Source organism: Primulina tabacum, chromosome 8, assembly GCF_025594145.1.
Source record: "Primulina tabacum isolate GXHZ01 chromosome 8, ASM2559414v2, whole genome shotgun sequence".
Taxonomy (NCBI): Eukaryota; Viridiplantae; Streptophyta; class Magnoliopsida; order Lamiales; family Gesneriaceae; genus Primulina; species Primulina tabacum.
This window is the reverse complement of record NC_134557.1, coordinates 35,850,063-35,866,049: the sequence shown is the minus strand read 5'-3', so window position 1 is coordinate 35,866,049 and position 15,987 is coordinate 35,850,063. Positions and strand designations below refer to the sequence as shown.

Sequence of the window (15,987 nt, the reverse complement as noted above, 5' to 3'; positions counted from 1 at the left end):
ATGCATATTTACAAATTTATTTCTAATAAATATATTTAAATTAATTTTAATAAATGTAAATTATAGTTATAAATATTTAATTATCTATCCAATTATTTTAAGAATATATATTTAATTAGTATTTGGGGCATTTTGTTCATTACAATAAAATTTACAAAATTAATCTATCATTTTAAAATCATACCAAATACCATGTTATTTATCCCACATACTATTAATCATATATCTCATTTTTTAATCACTCTAATTATTAATCATTTACTTATCCTATCACACGTACCAAACGGAGCCTGAGAGTAATACTCCCAATCTATTATCATTGACCGAAAACCATCAATTTCGAGTAGAGATGTAAAATGAATCAAGTCACTTGTGAGATATTCGAAGTTCGATTCGATAAAAGCTTGTTTAATGAAACTCGTTAAGATAACAAACCAAGCTCAAGTTTTATAATATTTGGTTCGTGTACAGATTCATCAGTAGCTCCATAATTCAGTTCTTAGATAAAAAAATAATAGTTTTGATATTATATTGATAGATTAAAAATATATTAAATTTATTTGTTAGAATAAAATTACTTAATAAGAATATTATATTATTTTCTAAATACAATATTTTATTTAAAAAAAATTTATAATTTATATTTGTTAAGTTCATTTGACTCGATAAAAGCTCGGGAGTTATGAATATATTTGTTAAATAAAGATCAAGCTCGATTCGTAAACGATTCAAACTCAAATATTCAAAACTTCTGCTCGACTCAACTTTATAACATCCCTAGATTTCCGAGATTTTAGAGAAAAACTCCATAATCATTTTAAAATGATGCTCTACAAGATAAAAATGAGAACATTTTTCTTAAATTGCCCATCCAATTAGATAAAGATATAGGGCTACAAAATCAGACAAGAAATTTGAAAACCAAGCCCATTGCCACTTCCAGCTACAGCCCTCGCCCTAAAATCAACTTGTTCCCGCCTCCGCCTCCGGCATCTGCCTTTGTATCCATTATAGGCTGTCTTCGGAGAGAAAGGTACAGATCTCTGTACAACAGTAGGCCTGCACCTTCATTCACATCATCTCCAATTTGCGGGGTGAGTTCAAAACTGTTTTTAAGTTTCGAAAGCTGAATTTGCGCTGTCCTAAATGAATTCTTTTCGTTGTTTAGTTTATTTGGAACTCCAGATTCTGTGCTTTGTTCTAATGGATCCTCAGTCAAATTGTCGATCCGGTTTGAACATTCCTACCCGTATATGAATTAGTTGTTTTCCCGGATAGTTTAGTTCGTTGGCGAAATACATGAAATGCTAGCTGAAGTAGCGACTGTACCCAGTCGTCCCATTTGTTGCCGCGCCTTGCACCCATGACTGCAAGTGTAAGCGTGTGACACATGCTCTGATGAAGGGTCAGATGCCACCAGACTACATGGGGTCTTGGCATTTATGATGGGTTGCGCTAGTAGATACTTGTGGTGGTCATGTTTGTTACTGCTCAAGTTAATGTCAAATGGAAATCACTTCAATTGGGCGTCAGATGTCCATGGAATTTTAGTACACATTTATTTGTACTCTTCAAAAGCTGTGTTATATAAAACTAATTTTGACATAATGCCAATTGCCAATGAAGTCTGTTCAAATCGTCAAGGCTAAGATTTTAATTATGACTATTGGTTACTGCATTTTATATTTTCATTTATATACTTATTCAATTAATTTATAAAACTAAGGCCCCGATGATCCCTTTATACTGATAGACCTCTCAAAAAAATATTTTCACCCCCACATCTCTTGCTAGGTACATTGAATTTCAGATTTTTGTATGGCTTTTTTAATTTTGTGTTATAATACGATATCATCTTTATATTATTTTCCTTGTCTTGATTGAGTTAGGATCATTTCAGAGTTTTGAGTTCATAGGCTCTAGGCGAGCTTAGACCTGAAAAATTCAATTGAGGAGCTCGTTCGAACTTGGTTCGAGCTCGAGCCAAAACTTTTTTTCTAATATCGAGCTCAATTAGGTTGTCACAAAAGCAATGGACATGCTTTTATGTTAATTGAAAATTTGAAATGATTAAATCAGAACAAAAGCTAGATGAATGCCATGTCAGGGAAACTAAATAAATTTTTTAGTTGGGGGCGGGCCAGTTTGAGGTGATGGATAAGCGTGGATTAATCGGCTTCGTAGTCCAAATTCAACCCTTATTCGTTTTATTTTTTGCTCAGGCCCATATAGCCATCCTGATTTTCAGTCCATTCGAAACCCTACAATTTAGCCGAAAAACCCTCGCCTCGACGACCAGATGCAGTCGAAAAGTGCACTGCATAAACCCCTTGTTTTCTAACTCTTTTTTATTATTATTATTTTTGTTGTCTGTATCTACCTCTTAGTTTTTTTTAATTTGATGTGCAAGGAATATGTGTTTGCTGCGCAAATTCTATGGAAGTTGATGCCCATGTCTTCTGCTTCTACTGCATTGCATTATAATAGGTATTCCTTCTGCAAAGTTGTTGTGGAAGGATTTATTAAGTTAGTGAGATGTCAATCATGGCAATTGAGCGCATTTAAATATTTTCACAAAATCAATTCATACAGGAACATATTCTTTCCAATAATTTTTGCTGTAATGCTTGCAATATGTTTAACAAATTGCCACAATATTTTGCTGCAGATTGTTGTGTAATTCGGCTTACAAGATACGTGTATTTTTTCTCGGTACTATGAATTTTATCATTCACACTAAAATCTAACCAAACACATTACAATTTATCACATTACATTATTTATCTTTTTCTTTCATCTTCTAATCCTTCACTTATCTATCCCATGAATCAAGTGGTAGAGAATCATAGAATAGTGTTTTTGCTTCTATTTATTTCCAAAAACCAAATAAATTTTTTAACTGTTAGATTGAAATGTAAAATTATTCATCCTTTTTTTGGAACATCCTTTTCGATCTCATCTTTACAAAAAAAAATTAATTAAAGAAGTGAAATAAATCCCGGTAGATCGATTTTTTCAAAGAAATACTGAAGTAAGAAAAATAAAGCCCATAGATTATCTCAAGCAGGTTCAGAAGCTCCCTACGAGAAATAAACAGGTCCAATCCAATAGGCCCGGGTAACCTTTGTCCAAATTAGGTTTTCCAGTCTAATCTACTTTTCTAAGACCAACTTTTCTCGACTTACCTGCACAAATCTGTGATGATTACATACATGATATGTAGTCTTAGCTCATCTGTAGTATTGGTGGAATATATCAAGTGGTAGAGTAATGAATGGATGTACACCGAATGTTTCTTTGTTTTACATTGTATTTCTCTTGTAAAAGTTCGCAATCATTTGTATTAAAAGCTTTTGGATGATGTTGGTTTTGTTAGCTTTATTCAGAAGTTCTAAAATGTGGATGCATTGTTTGTGCGATAGAAAGTTTCATTAAACACAATAATAACGAGAATCGTCCGTCTAAAGCTGATTTTAGTTAGAATTATTGACTTATTGTTGCTTTTAAAACGGATTTGGGAAACTCACCCATGACATCTGTGAAATCAGAAAACTGGGAGCATATGGATATAGATAAAACAATCAGGAGTTTACTATACCCCATCCTTTCAACCTTAGTTTGGGAGTTTCACACCTTTCAAGGATGAATTTTGGTTCAATTTTTAAATTTTTTTATACGACTTAACAATGCCCTAATCTCACTTCTCACCTTCTGTTTTCTTAAATGGAGCAGGGTGGATTAGTTGCTTAATTAAGAAAGTTTGGTATTGCGATCTGGATTTTGGAGTCAACAATAATGGCTTCAACAGGGCAACCATCTCCTTCTTCAAAGAGATCTGCGACCAATGACGGGGATGAGCTCATTATCACACCTTTGGGAGCAGGCAGCGAAGTGGGGCGCTCCTGTGTTTACATGACTTACAAGGGGAAAAATATTATGGTATGTCGAATTTAGATTTACTGCCACATTTATTAAGCGAGACATGGCAATCCTAATAAGATCATTGGATTTTGTGAATTATTGACAAGCTCCATTCATTTTTATGTTAGTTCGACTGTGGCATTCATCCGGCTGTCTCAGGCATGGCTGCGCTGCCTTATTTTGATGAAATAGATCCTTCAAAGATTGACGTTCTTCTTGTTACTCAGTATGTCTTACTTTTACTTATTGTTCATTTCCGCCCTTTATTTAGCACATGTGTTAGTTTTGTTGCCTCTTCTTTTTGTTTTGTCTTAGTGGCATTGATCACTGTACTACTTGTATGTTGCTTTATCAAACCTTTCCTCCCGTTAGACACTGCGATGATGAAAACCGCTGTTGCTTAGCTGGACTATTTTGATAGGATGCATTATCCTGAAAAGAGTCATTAATTACCCGTCAGTAAAAATTTGTTTGCTTTTAGTGGGTTCTTTTTTTGGGAGGAGGGTGGACTGATCTACTAATTTTTTTGCTTCCTGCCACATTAGTATCTTTGATGGATTTGATTGGAAAGCTTAAGTGAAAAGTTAGAAAAGTTGTTGATGTTGTTCCATGCTACTAATGAGGCAATTAAGAGTTGCTAGCGAACTGAATCAATAGTTTTCTAGGCCTGGAGTTTGATATTAATTCTTGTGCTCAATTTAGAGACTTAAAATTGATAGCATCCGTTAACAACTCTTTGAGTGTTGAAAATTGAAGGAATTTGGTTCAACCCTTCAGCTATTGTCGGAATGCAAATGAATGAGAATGTGATTTAATGCACGAGTGAAAAATAACATAGGAGCTTATAGAATCATATAAACAGATAAATATCAGGCATGCACAGAAATACCACGCAAGAATTATCAGGCGTGCACAGAAATACTACGCAAGACGCTATTGATCACGTGCTAACTTGTGGGTAACAAGAATGGTAATGCCTCTGAGAATCATCAGGCTTTAATAAAGTTGGTATATTTGATCTGAAAGGTGACAAAATGTTGAAATGCTTACTAAACCTTTTATTTTTTCCAAGTTTTGTGAAACTATAGTTTTTTTTAACAATTCAAACTGTAGTTTAATATCTGCAGTCTGTAGTATCCTACATTTAGGTCCCTCAATATTCTTATGGTGCTTTTTGCATGCAGTTTTCACTTGGACCATGCTGCTTCTCTCCCGTATTTTCTGGAGAAGGTTGGTTGCTTTGATCATGATCTTAAAATAGCACAATTAACACGTTTCTGTTTTGTAGGCTCATAGTTCTTTACTTTTCATGTTAGACCACATTCAAGGGCCGAGTTTTCATGACACATGCAACTAAGGCAATTTACAAGTTGCTTTTGACCGATTATGTTAAAGTTAGCAAGGTTTCGGTTGAAGATATGCTGTATGACGAACAAGACATTATCCGTTCAATGGATAAAATTGAGGTTTGCTGATATTTTAACATTTTGATGTCTCTCTTACTTGGCATGTACTATAGGTTAGAAGATAATTCTGTACAAGTTGTAAATCGATCTTTTTTAATGAGTTTATTCCCCAGTTAAATTGTGAGAATCAACAAGGTGATGGTTTGTTAATGTGCCATGTATCTTTATTCTTTCCCTTTTTATCTTCTGTGCTTGGAATGGGAAATTGCATCCATTCTTGTGGATATGTAATTAGTTCAGTGGTGCAAATCGCCTGTGCTTTGAGATATTCCTGGAGTTTGAAGCACCATTAGAAACTCGATCCACGAGCCTCACTCTGATCACAGAATAATATGGCATTAATTTTTATTCATGTGTAACCTAAATTGCAAATGCATGTCAAGCTCTTTCTGTTTGTGCAGTAAATTTTTTTCCAAACACTGAGAAATAACATAGGTGTTTGAGATGGAGTTGTGCAGTGTAGTAAATGACACTGAAGTGGCAATCTGTATTTTTGTTTTGCGAATACCATGTGAGTTCTGAAACTGAATTCTCCCTATGACATTCGAAGTATTTAAGTACATGGGGAAGAGTCTGGTGATAATGCATTACCCATGTGTCTTATTCTGCTCTGGTGGTGCACTGTGTGATATAAAATAGTCTATCATCAATTTCACATGTTGTGCTTTTTCTTAATGTAAATGAATCGGTCAAAAAACTGTTGTTTTTTGAAAAGGACCTGTACTTTAACCAGTTATTACGGCCTACTGCCTAAATTGATCCGCGAGTTGTTGAATAAGCAAATAGGCTGTTTTGTTACCATGTCCCTCAGGGTCAAGATTCAAGAAAGTCAAAATGTAAGTGTCACCTGCCTGATATTTACTTGCTCTCCAGGTTATTGACTTTCATCAGACTCTGGAGGTTAATGGTGTCCGCTTTTGGTGTTATACTGCTGGTCATGTGCTTGGTGCTGCCATGTTTATGGTTGACATTGCTGGTGTTCGAGTACTCTACACTGGTGACTATTCACGAGAAGAAGACCGACACCTTCGTGCTGCTGAGCTCCCACAATTCTCACCTGATGTTTGCATTATTGAATCGACTTATGGTGTTCAAAATCACCAACCTCGTCATATACGCGAAAAGCTTTTTACTGATGTCATTCACTCTACAGTTTCTCAAGGTGGCCGAGTTCTGATCCCCGCTTTTGCCCTTGGCCGCGCACAAGAACTACTACTGATCCTTGACGAGTACTGGTCAAGCCATCCTGAACTCCACAATGTCCCTATATATTATGCTTCTCCTCTTGCAAAAAGATGCATGGCCGTTTATCAAACCTACATTAATGCGATGAATGAGAGAATCCGCAACCAGTTCGCCAGTTCAAATCCATTTGATTTCAAACACATTTCTCCATTAAAAAGTCTTGATGAATTTCGTGATGTTGGCCCAGCCGTGGTGATGGCTACCCCTGGTGGGCTTCAAAGTGGGTTGTCGAGACAGCTGTTTGACAGATGGTGCGCAGACAAGAGAAATGCTTGTGTTATACCTGGGTATGTTGTCGAAGGGACGTTGGCAAAAACCATTATTAACGAACCTAAAGAAGTTACACTAGCAAGCGGTTTGACGGCTGCTCTGAACATGCAAGTCCACTATATTTCCTTCTCGGCTCATGCAGATTATAACCAAACGAGCACATTTCTGAAAGAGCTTATGCCTCCCAACATCATCCTGGTTCACGGTGAGGCAAATGAGATGGGACGTCTCAAACAGAAGCTCCTCTCCGTGTTTGCCGATGGAAACACAAAAATCATAACCCCAAAGAACTGTCAGTCTGTGGAAATGCACTTCAACTCCCAGAAAATGGCAAAAACTATAGGAAAGTTAGCCGAAGAAACACCTGCCGTTGGTGGAATCGTTTCCGGTTTGCTTGTCAAAAAGGGCTTCACTTATCAGATCATGGCACCCGAAGATCTCCACATCTTCTCCCAACTATCTACCGGTAACATACTTCAGAGGATCACAATCCCTTATTCCGGTGCCTTTGGTGTTATAAAATACAGGCTCAAAAAGATTTATGAAAGTGTAGAATCCTCGTCAGATGAAGAATCTGGGGTTCCAACTTTTCGAGTGCACGACAGAGTAACAGTCAAGCAAGAATCAGATAATCACGTTTCACTGCACTGGACAGCAGATCCCGTCAGTGATATGATCTCAGACTCCATTGTTGCTCTGGTTCTAAATGCTAGTCGGGAATTGCCTAAGGTGGTGGTCGAGTCCGAACAAGAACCAAGCGAAGATGAAAGAACCAAGAAAGCGGACAAAATCATTCATGCACTCCTTGTATCTTTATTTGGAAATGTGAAATATGAGAGCGACGGGAGACTGGTGATTGATGTTGATGGGAATTTGGCACGTCTCAACAAACAAAACGGTGAAGTCGAGAGTGAGAACGAAGGCCTTAAAGAACGGGTTAAGACTGCATTTAGACGAATCACGGCCGCGGTGAAACCAATCCCTCTTCAAGGATCCTAGTACCTTACTCTTTCGAAGCTTCTCAATGAATATCCTTACCTGTTGTTCTTAGTTGTAACGTTAGTACGCACGAAGCTTGCGCCTTGCCTTGCATGGTACGTTCGAGATTAGAATGTCCGGAATAAAATACCAGTTTTAGCTGTTATTTTCTGAAAAACCCTAAATGAATACGCTGATTTGTGGGAAATCGTTTGATTAAGAATTTTATCATTCGGAATTATTTGGCGTATAAATTTCGAGTATATTTATTTTATATATTATAATTGATTTTGGCACTCAAATATTACAGAAAATACGCTTGAGTGTGAATGTCCACAATCAAATTTTACTTCTTTTTATCACAATTTAGTCAATATTTATTAAAATATTCGTACGACAATCTTAATGGGATTAAGAAAGTATATAATTAAACATGTTGCTCAAATAACTGATAAATGGTGAAGTATAAATCCGTAAATGATAACAATTTTTACACAAAAACTCCGGTGAGTCGGTCTCACGGATCAATTTCGTGGGTCAAATATTTTATTTGAGTCATCCATGAAAAAGTATTACTTTTTATGCTAAGAGTATTATTTTTTTATTGTGAATATCGGTAGGGTTGACTCGTCTCACAGTTAAAAATTCGTTAGACCGTTTCACAAGGGAGTAAAAACTTAATCGAGTCGAATATCACTAAAACATTGAAGTTTCGGCTGGAAAAAATTTCGAACACATTCATGAATTATTCGAAAATAAAAACTCTAAATATATTTATATTATTGTAATAAAGTTTGCTAGCTATTCACGAACTATCGAGCAATATAATTTGAGCTCAAATTCTACTAAAAATAATTGGAAACTTTATAAATTTTATTCTAATTCGATAATTTCGAATATAAATCAAATATTTTTTGATCCGACTCGAAAAACTGTCGAACTGCAGAACCATTCATTTTTCCATCCACACAAAATGACATTCCATCCTCAATCTTCCTGCTGCAAGTGCAATGCCCTCAGAAAGAGGCAGTATCAATCAACCAATCGCTATTTATTTTTAATCAGACTCTGACCCGATCAACTCAATCTCTCTCTCTCTCTCCCCACAACATTCTCAAGTTCACTCACGCGCCTACGCCGCTTCACCTACTCCCGCCGCCACCAGTTCTGCCGCCGCCAGGACTCACAGAAATTGTGTTGATGTTTTTCTTCCATGCGCTTCCTACCTACACCCTCATTAATTAATCATTTCACTCGTTGATAAGCTCACAACAATCTTAATCTTATCGTTCTTCTAGGCATCAAATTCTGGCCGCGCTCAATCACGATTTCACCTCTCTTCGTATCAAAGTAAGTGATCTCTTCCATTTTTGGTATAATCTGCTTAGCTAAAGCGTGGAAAATTAATTTTTGGATGTGAGCTGGCTAACACACCTTCGGAAACATCTATATATGCGTTGTAATTTTGCTCAAAATTAGTGCCGCCGTCGATTAATTTTTCTCAATTAGTGCCGCCGTCGTTTAATTTTGTTGTTTCGCTTTTTAGGGTTGTGATTAGGCTTTGGGAAATTTGTTTATCTGTTTACATGTGTTTTATGAATCGTGATTATTGAATTGTTGGATTAATTAAAATTATCTGGGGATTTAGTTAATAGATTTTTTATTTTTAGTTGTACTTATTTGAATGTTCAAAGGATGAGGATGTCGTACCTGTTATCCAGGCAATGAACAGTGAAAGTGGATTAAATTGGAATGTCGTGGTACCTGATGATTTTTCATGAGGTCTTGTATTTAAACTTCGGTTATATGTTTTTTCAAAGTAGATCCAAGAGATCTTAACCTTCCTTTAATTTGATGTGTGTCCATTGGATTCTTGGATTTGAGAAATTAATGAGAATTTCGACGGAAGCATCTACACTTGGTTTGTTTAGGACATGAAAGTTCTGTTTGGCTTCAAAAGCTGTGTTTTTGCGACCTAGGAGTCGATGACATTTGTTCAAGCCAGTTTTCTCATACTGCTTAAAAAATTTATGCGTGTTTTCAAATTGAGAATATTTTGTTATGAACGCCATAGCATCTGGAAGTTGTCTTATGCATGATCTGTGGCTACAATGGTTGATCACAAGAATTAATGTAAGTTGTAACTAAGACACCCAAAATCTCATGGTTTTTCATCTTCTTTTAAATTTAGAAATGAAGAGGGCAGCAAACTGCAGTGCTGTAGTTCAAGTGCAGGATAATTGGCCCATCAGGAAATTACTCACACTCTCTGATGTTGATATCACTCATCCTTTCCTCACCTTGTCCCGGCAACAAGTAGAAACTCATATTGTGGCATACATGACACCTCAACAGCAGGAACTTTTAAGAGCAGAAAGCCAAGTAAGTTTTGATGCTCAGGATGATGATGCTGGTGAAATGTATGTGATGAAATTGAAATGGCGTGGAAGCTACTATAATCTCATTGGAAAGTGGGGAAAAGTAGTCCGTGGAAAGGGACTTGATGTTGGGCAGGAAATTAAACTACGGTGGTTTAATGGTTGCTTACACTTCTCAGTTCCACAACAGCAGGTAACAGCTGTATTAGTGCCACCAACCCGAATGGTTGCAGCACCCTTGTCGCAGGACTACTGGCCTATCAAAAAGGTTCTGACATCTTCGGATGTTGATCCTAATCATCCTTTTCTCCCATTACCTCGTAGATCTGTGGAAGATCATATTCTTGTGCATTGGCTGCCACAAGAAAGGGAAAGACTGCGAAAAGAAGAGCAAGTGTCCATAAATGCTCGAGATTATGATACAGGTGATATTCACGGGATGAAGTTGAAATGGCGAGGGATTTACTACAATCTCATTGGGAAATGGGGGAATATTGTAAGACATAAAGGACTTGGTGTTGGTCAAGAAATCAGAATACGATGGACAAATAATTGCCTATACTTCTCAGTTCCGGAGGAGCGTTATGCCCCAACATCATCTGGACATGATAATTGGCCTATTAAAAAGGGACTAACATTGTCTGATGTGGACACTAATCACCCATTCCTTACATTGCCAGGAAAAGCAGTGGAAGATCATATTCTCTTCTACTGGACACACCAAGCTCGGGAACAGTTGAGGAACGAGCATCAAGTTGGTATCAATGCTCGAGATGATGATACAGGTGAGTCTTATGTGATGAAGTTGAAATGGCGTGGAAGTTACTATAGCCTGATCGGTAAATGGGGTAAAATCATCAGAGAAAAGAGGCTCCAAGTAGGGACAGAGATCAGGGTATGCTGGGACAATGGATGCTTGATATTTTCAGTTCCTCAATGACGGGTTCCTTTTATGCAGACATATGGTAGAAATTCTTCTGTTTATTAACGTTTTTTTTATCTTCATCAAGTACAAATATTATGATGGTTTTCTGTTAGAACTTAGAATGATTTTCCGGGCTGCAAATAACCAGTACAAGAGGAGTTATTTAAGGAAATTACAATTTGAGAAAGGCACTGAATCAAGTCGTTCAAATAAGACCAGTACAACATTTTTTATGAAATTTACAAATTGAGAAAGGTAACACTGAATCAAGTCATTCATGGCATTTGAATTGCTATTTCACTACTCTCAACTTCATTTGTTTTTTTATTTTTCCTGATTATTATTTTCCTTTTCATGTAAATTATAATTATCAATCATGCAAGACTATTTATTCCATGTAAATTCGAAATAATGTATGGTTTTAACTCTAAAATTACCAAGATAACGGGCTGACCATTTTTTCCTGAAACACCGAGGTATATCGCTTCCCTAACACAAGAAGTTACGTTCGCTCATGCAGGTCCTTATTTTCGGATAAAAGAGTATAACTCGAACTTCTAGTATCATTGTGCTGAAACTATGGTGGATTCTTCCAATTACGTGGTTTCATCTTCTGATAAAATTGATCTAGAATTTCTGAAACCATTTTCTGCATCGTATAGTTAGATACTCTGGTCGTTTAGAATCCAGAATGACCAGCAATAAGTGGTGGTGTTGCTATACAAGTTCCTATCAAAAGGATCACTTTCTAACAGCTGAGCTTCTTGGTCTTTTACCACATCTCATGATCCTTCATATGATCATTCCAGCATATGTGAAGATTTATAGCTTCCAGTATTATCATGCTTCTTTCAGCTATTTGAAAACCCTGGCACAGTGGCACAAATAAAGTTTGACTTGAGCTCCTTTACTTGGAGTATTTATTGTCTCATAAAGGAACTCTTAGTTGTTGGTCCTGCAAATAGCCATTGCAGGAGGTTGCAAGAATGGTTGAAATCTCAGTCATCAACCTTGGAAAAAATTATACAATGATTGGCTCTAGATCAGATGTACATAGTAATATGGCTCTTCTCAATTCTTTTATCATAATATGGTACTGATCTCATGGACTGATACTTCTAGGTGGCTAGCATCTCCTGCCGATCACTTTTGGTTTTTGGATGAAACTCGGGTCTTTTCCACCACCAGCAGCCCATTTTACTTGATGACATCAGTGACGATCTGACTGAAAGCTTATGCATGTAAATCTGCTTCATTTGCACAGAAGACTAAATCCCATGAACTTAAAACATGGCTTTAAGCTTTCAGTTGATCTGTTTCGCTGCGTGTAAAATGTGATGCCGCTGTCTGCATCTCTGCAAACGCTGAATTGAGTCTAAGAAAGTAAGGAAGATCATTGGACATTGAGTACTATGAAAGAAAGATAAAAGAAAGATCGGGATTTTAGGGATATACAGACTCAAGATTTTAAGGGTCGGTTATGTACTAATAGAAGCTACAATTCGTTTTGGAAGAAATGTGTTTTAAATTTATAATATATTTACTTTCTATTTCTCTGCATACAATCTTAACTTTTATCATTTATATTATGTTGTGGAAGCTTGATTTGTTTGAATTCATTCAAATTGACTAATTGAGTCAAAAACTTGTGGTTGGTATGCTTATTCGTTCCCTGTGTTTGGGTTTGCCAGTGGTGATTATTTGTTTCTAAGACCCAATTTTTGTGGTATTTCTTTCAATTTAAAATATTAATCGATGGAGTAGGCGAGTAGTATGGTCAGTGCAAGATGCACGGGTAAATAGATCAACGGCAAATGGGTTGTGGGTGTAATGAGTGACTTTTGGTCATTTCACTGTTAAAGTGTAATTCATCTGACGAAATATATCAAAATTGGATATAGAGATTTTATGCAGTCTGAATCTACAGTCATTTTTTTGTGTAGTTATGACAAAATTAGAGAACATAAAATTTACTACCCAACTTGTCAAAATTAGAGAACATAAAATATGATTCATATATGTAATTATGGAAAAAAATGACTAGGTTCCATGCAAATTTCAATGTTGGAAATTTGTCTTTTTATTTGACCATGTGTTAAATAGTTTATTGCATGGTACAACAGTTTTTTTAAAAAAAGTGAAGGTGACTGATCAAAAATGTCAAAATTGTTATGATTAAAAAAATGGACATGGTCATTCTGACAATGATCCTGTAATTTGTAGAAATACAAATTTGGTGTGAATTCAAAAAATGACTTCATTTTTTTTTTAAGCATTGTCTCATGCATGGAATTTATATATTTATAGTTTTTATGTATTCTTTTGCATTTGGTATCACGCTTTGTAGTAGGGTATGAAGCTCACGAATTTACAAAAAATAGTAAAATAAATAATAAAAAATGACCTGGATCGTTTTTTTCTTAAAGTGTTCCTCGTTTTGTTATTATTCTTATTTTATTTTTTAGAATTGTTATCGTTTTATTTATTATATAAACTTGTGTGAGACGGTCTCACGAGTCGTATTTTGTGAAGCGGATCTCTTATTTGGATCATCCATGAAAAAGTATTACTTTTTATGCTAAGAATATTATTTTTTATTGTGAATTTCGGTATGATTGACTCATATATATAGATATATATTTGTGTGTGTGAGTGTGTGTATCTATGTGGGAGGTGTGTGTATCTAAGTGTTTTTAAAGCTACAACTTCTGTATCCAAACTCAGATAAAAGAGTGCTATTAACACTTCATATTTAATCTCTTTTTAATTTTTTACACTAAAAATTGAGGATGATACCGTTTAATTGATTGATGTTATTTTTACTAAAGTATTTAGACAAAAACTTGTATGAGACGGTCTCACGGGTCGTATTTTGTGAAAATGGTCTCTTATTTGGGTCATCCATGAAAAATATTACTTTTTATGCTAAGAGTATTACTTTTTATTGTGAATATCGGTAAGGGTTACCCGTCTCACTGATAAAGATTCATGAGACCGTCTCACAAGAAGCCTACTCAAGTATTTAATATTTGATGGCAAGGTCAAAACGTGCCAGGCCCATTAGGGTCGTGGTTTGGGGCGAATGAGCCGTCCCCCAATTATTTAAATTTATTTCTAATTTTCCTTAATTTTTGTTTAATTATTGCATTATAACACTTTACTTTTAGAATAAACATTTTGGGAATTTGAGATTAAATGTATTTTTAATTTTTTCACATTTTTAGTTCTTTCAAAATTAAGTTTCTCTTTATGTTATTCATATTGCTTGGATATGTGGTTTTTTTTTAAACTCAAAATACAAATGGCGACATTGAAATCTTATATGATTTGTTCGATTTTAACATTGATTATTTGATAATTGTGTTGCATTGCCGATCTTTTTGTTTGGATTCTTAATTGTTGGCGTTGCTTTTGTATCATTTATTTATTTTAAATTTTTGGCGGGTTGACTTTCTCAACTCGAGGTGAGACGAGACGGGTCGAGGTTTTTCCATCCCTCAAGATTTGAAGGTGTGTTTTTTACAGCCTGCCCTAATTCCAGCGGAGGAACCAAACATGTAAATGTAAGAAAAAATACCTATATTAATCAGAAGAAGGAAAGACGTGTAGGAAATGGCGATGACCATTGCCTATAATTTTTGACAAAAATGATACATCCCGTCTCAACTTTAGAAATTAAGATGCGTACACGATTCTCCTTCTGAATCTCGGCTCCCGATACACTCATCGATGGTATGAGAAACGCCTATAAATAGAGCGATTGAGGTCCCTAAGCACACACCTCATAAGAAAATTATACATCATCTATCGAGATGGTGAAGTGCTTAGAAGACTTCAACCGGAAGGAAAAGCAGAGAAATCAAAATTTTTCAATGGCCGGAGGTAACACTCGATTTATTTCTGCATATTGATTATCATGTTTATATACGTGCAGAAACATGATTTTTAGCAAAAAATTCTAACATTTGGTATCAGAATCGTGATACCTCCTGCCTTGAAAATTTGTTTTCGTTTTCTGAAAATATGGTATCGTAAAAAATTTCTTTATGAGGTTTTGCATAAAAAACTTAAAATTTGAGGACGAACATAATAATATTAGAGATTTACCTGAAAGAATTTTCGGAGAGTTTTCGGATGAAAAGTTTCTGAAAAATTCTAAAATGAACTTCTCGGTCACATGCTTGAAGAAGATGAAATAATGCATTATGTAATAATTCATTCTGATAAGGCATGTGCAACACCATTTGATATAAATATTATGGCCCATGCATGTTAAAAAATTGTAGAAAAATAAAGTGTCGGCCATTTGTTTCAATTTCAAACTTTAACATTTTTTTATTTTTAATAATAATAATAAATGTTGAAGGATCTACACAAAACACCATTTGACAATTAAAAGAATTGTCGTTAAATTTATTATTATTATTTTTTTAAAAAATAATAATAATAAATAAATAAATAATGATTAATGTGTTATTAAGTTATATGTATAATTCGGTATACATATAGTTAAATAATTTGTATACATTAAAAATAATTCAAAATTCGACGTAATTTCTAATACATGTTTAGAAATTATTTTTTGCATGTTAGATATAATGTCAAATATTATGGATAAGTGTTTGATGTGTACATGCAATTTAATATTATGTTTTCATTTATTTTTAAGTTTTTTAAATGCAAACTGTATTGAAAAATATTTTGGTAAATCAATATTCATATTATATTCATATTAAATTATATTGAGTTGTTTATAATTTAAAATGAATATATCAAGTAAGATATGAAAATAATATTTCATATG

The 15,987-nt window shown here is 35.0% G+C and overlaps 2 protein-coding genes and 1 long non-coding RNA gene across 6 annotated transcripts; 2 read left to right on the top strand and 1 right to left on the bottom strand.

Annotated features, from left to right (window-relative positions):
* Positions 1 to 894: 894 nt before the first annotated feature.
* On the top strand, positions 895 to 8,134 carry LOC142553983 (cleavage and polyadenylation specificity factor subunit 3-I). Of its 2 annotated transcripts, XM_075664575.1 has the most exons (7): positions 912 to 1,094; positions 2,411 to 2,487; positions 3,733 to 3,939; positions 4,050 to 4,147; positions 5,106 to 5,151; positions 5,238 to 5,387; positions 6,261 to 8,134. In XM_075664575.1, the coding sequence occupies exons 3-7, from the start codon at positions 3,796 to 3,798 to the stop codon at positions 7,899 to 7,901; spliced, it is 2,079 nt and encodes a 692-aa protein (XP_075520690.1). In that variant the 5' UTR covers positions 912 to 1,094; positions 2,411 to 2,487; positions 3,733 to 3,795; the 3' UTR covers positions 7,902 to 8,134. The 2 variants fall into 2 exon arrangements, with proteins under 2 accessions (XP_075520689.1, XP_075520690.1); XM_075664574.1 differs by lacking the exon at positions 2,411 to 2,487 and having other exon boundaries at positions 895 to 1,094.
* On the bottom strand, positions 5,576 to 6,254 carry LOC142553984 (uncharacterized). Its single transcript, XR_012822066.1, has 2 exons — positions 5,806 to 6,254; positions 5,576 to 5,640 (listed from the first exon to the last, which is right to left on the bottom strand). It is a non-coding gene; the product is annotated as an uncharacterized LOC142553984 (long non-coding RNA).
* Positions 8,135 to 8,857: 723 nt separating the features above from the next.
* LOC142553982 (uncharacterized) lies at positions 8,858 to 12,770 on the top strand. Of its 3 annotated transcripts, none has more exons than XR_012822065.1 (3): positions 8,858 to 9,230; positions 10,072 to 11,438; positions 11,704 to 12,770. XR_012822065.1 is itself a non-coding variant. In XM_075664573.1 (3 exons), the coding sequence occupies exon 2, from the start codon at positions 10,074 to 10,076 to the stop codon at positions 11,196 to 11,198; it is 1,125 nt and encodes a 374-aa protein (XP_075520688.1). In that variant the 5' UTR covers positions 8,858 to 9,230; positions 10,072 to 10,073; the 3' UTR covers positions 11,199 to 11,223; positions 11,704 to 12,763. The 3 variants fall into 3 exon arrangements, 2 of the variants coding, with proteins under 2 accessions (XP_075520688.1, XP_075520687.1); XM_075664573.1 differs by having other exon boundaries at positions 10,072 to 11,223; positions 11,704 to 12,763; XM_075664572.1 differs by having other exon boundaries at positions 8,859 to 9,230; positions 10,072 to 11,223; positions 12,306 to 12,704.
* Positions 12,771 to 15,987: the final 3,217 nt, after the last annotated feature.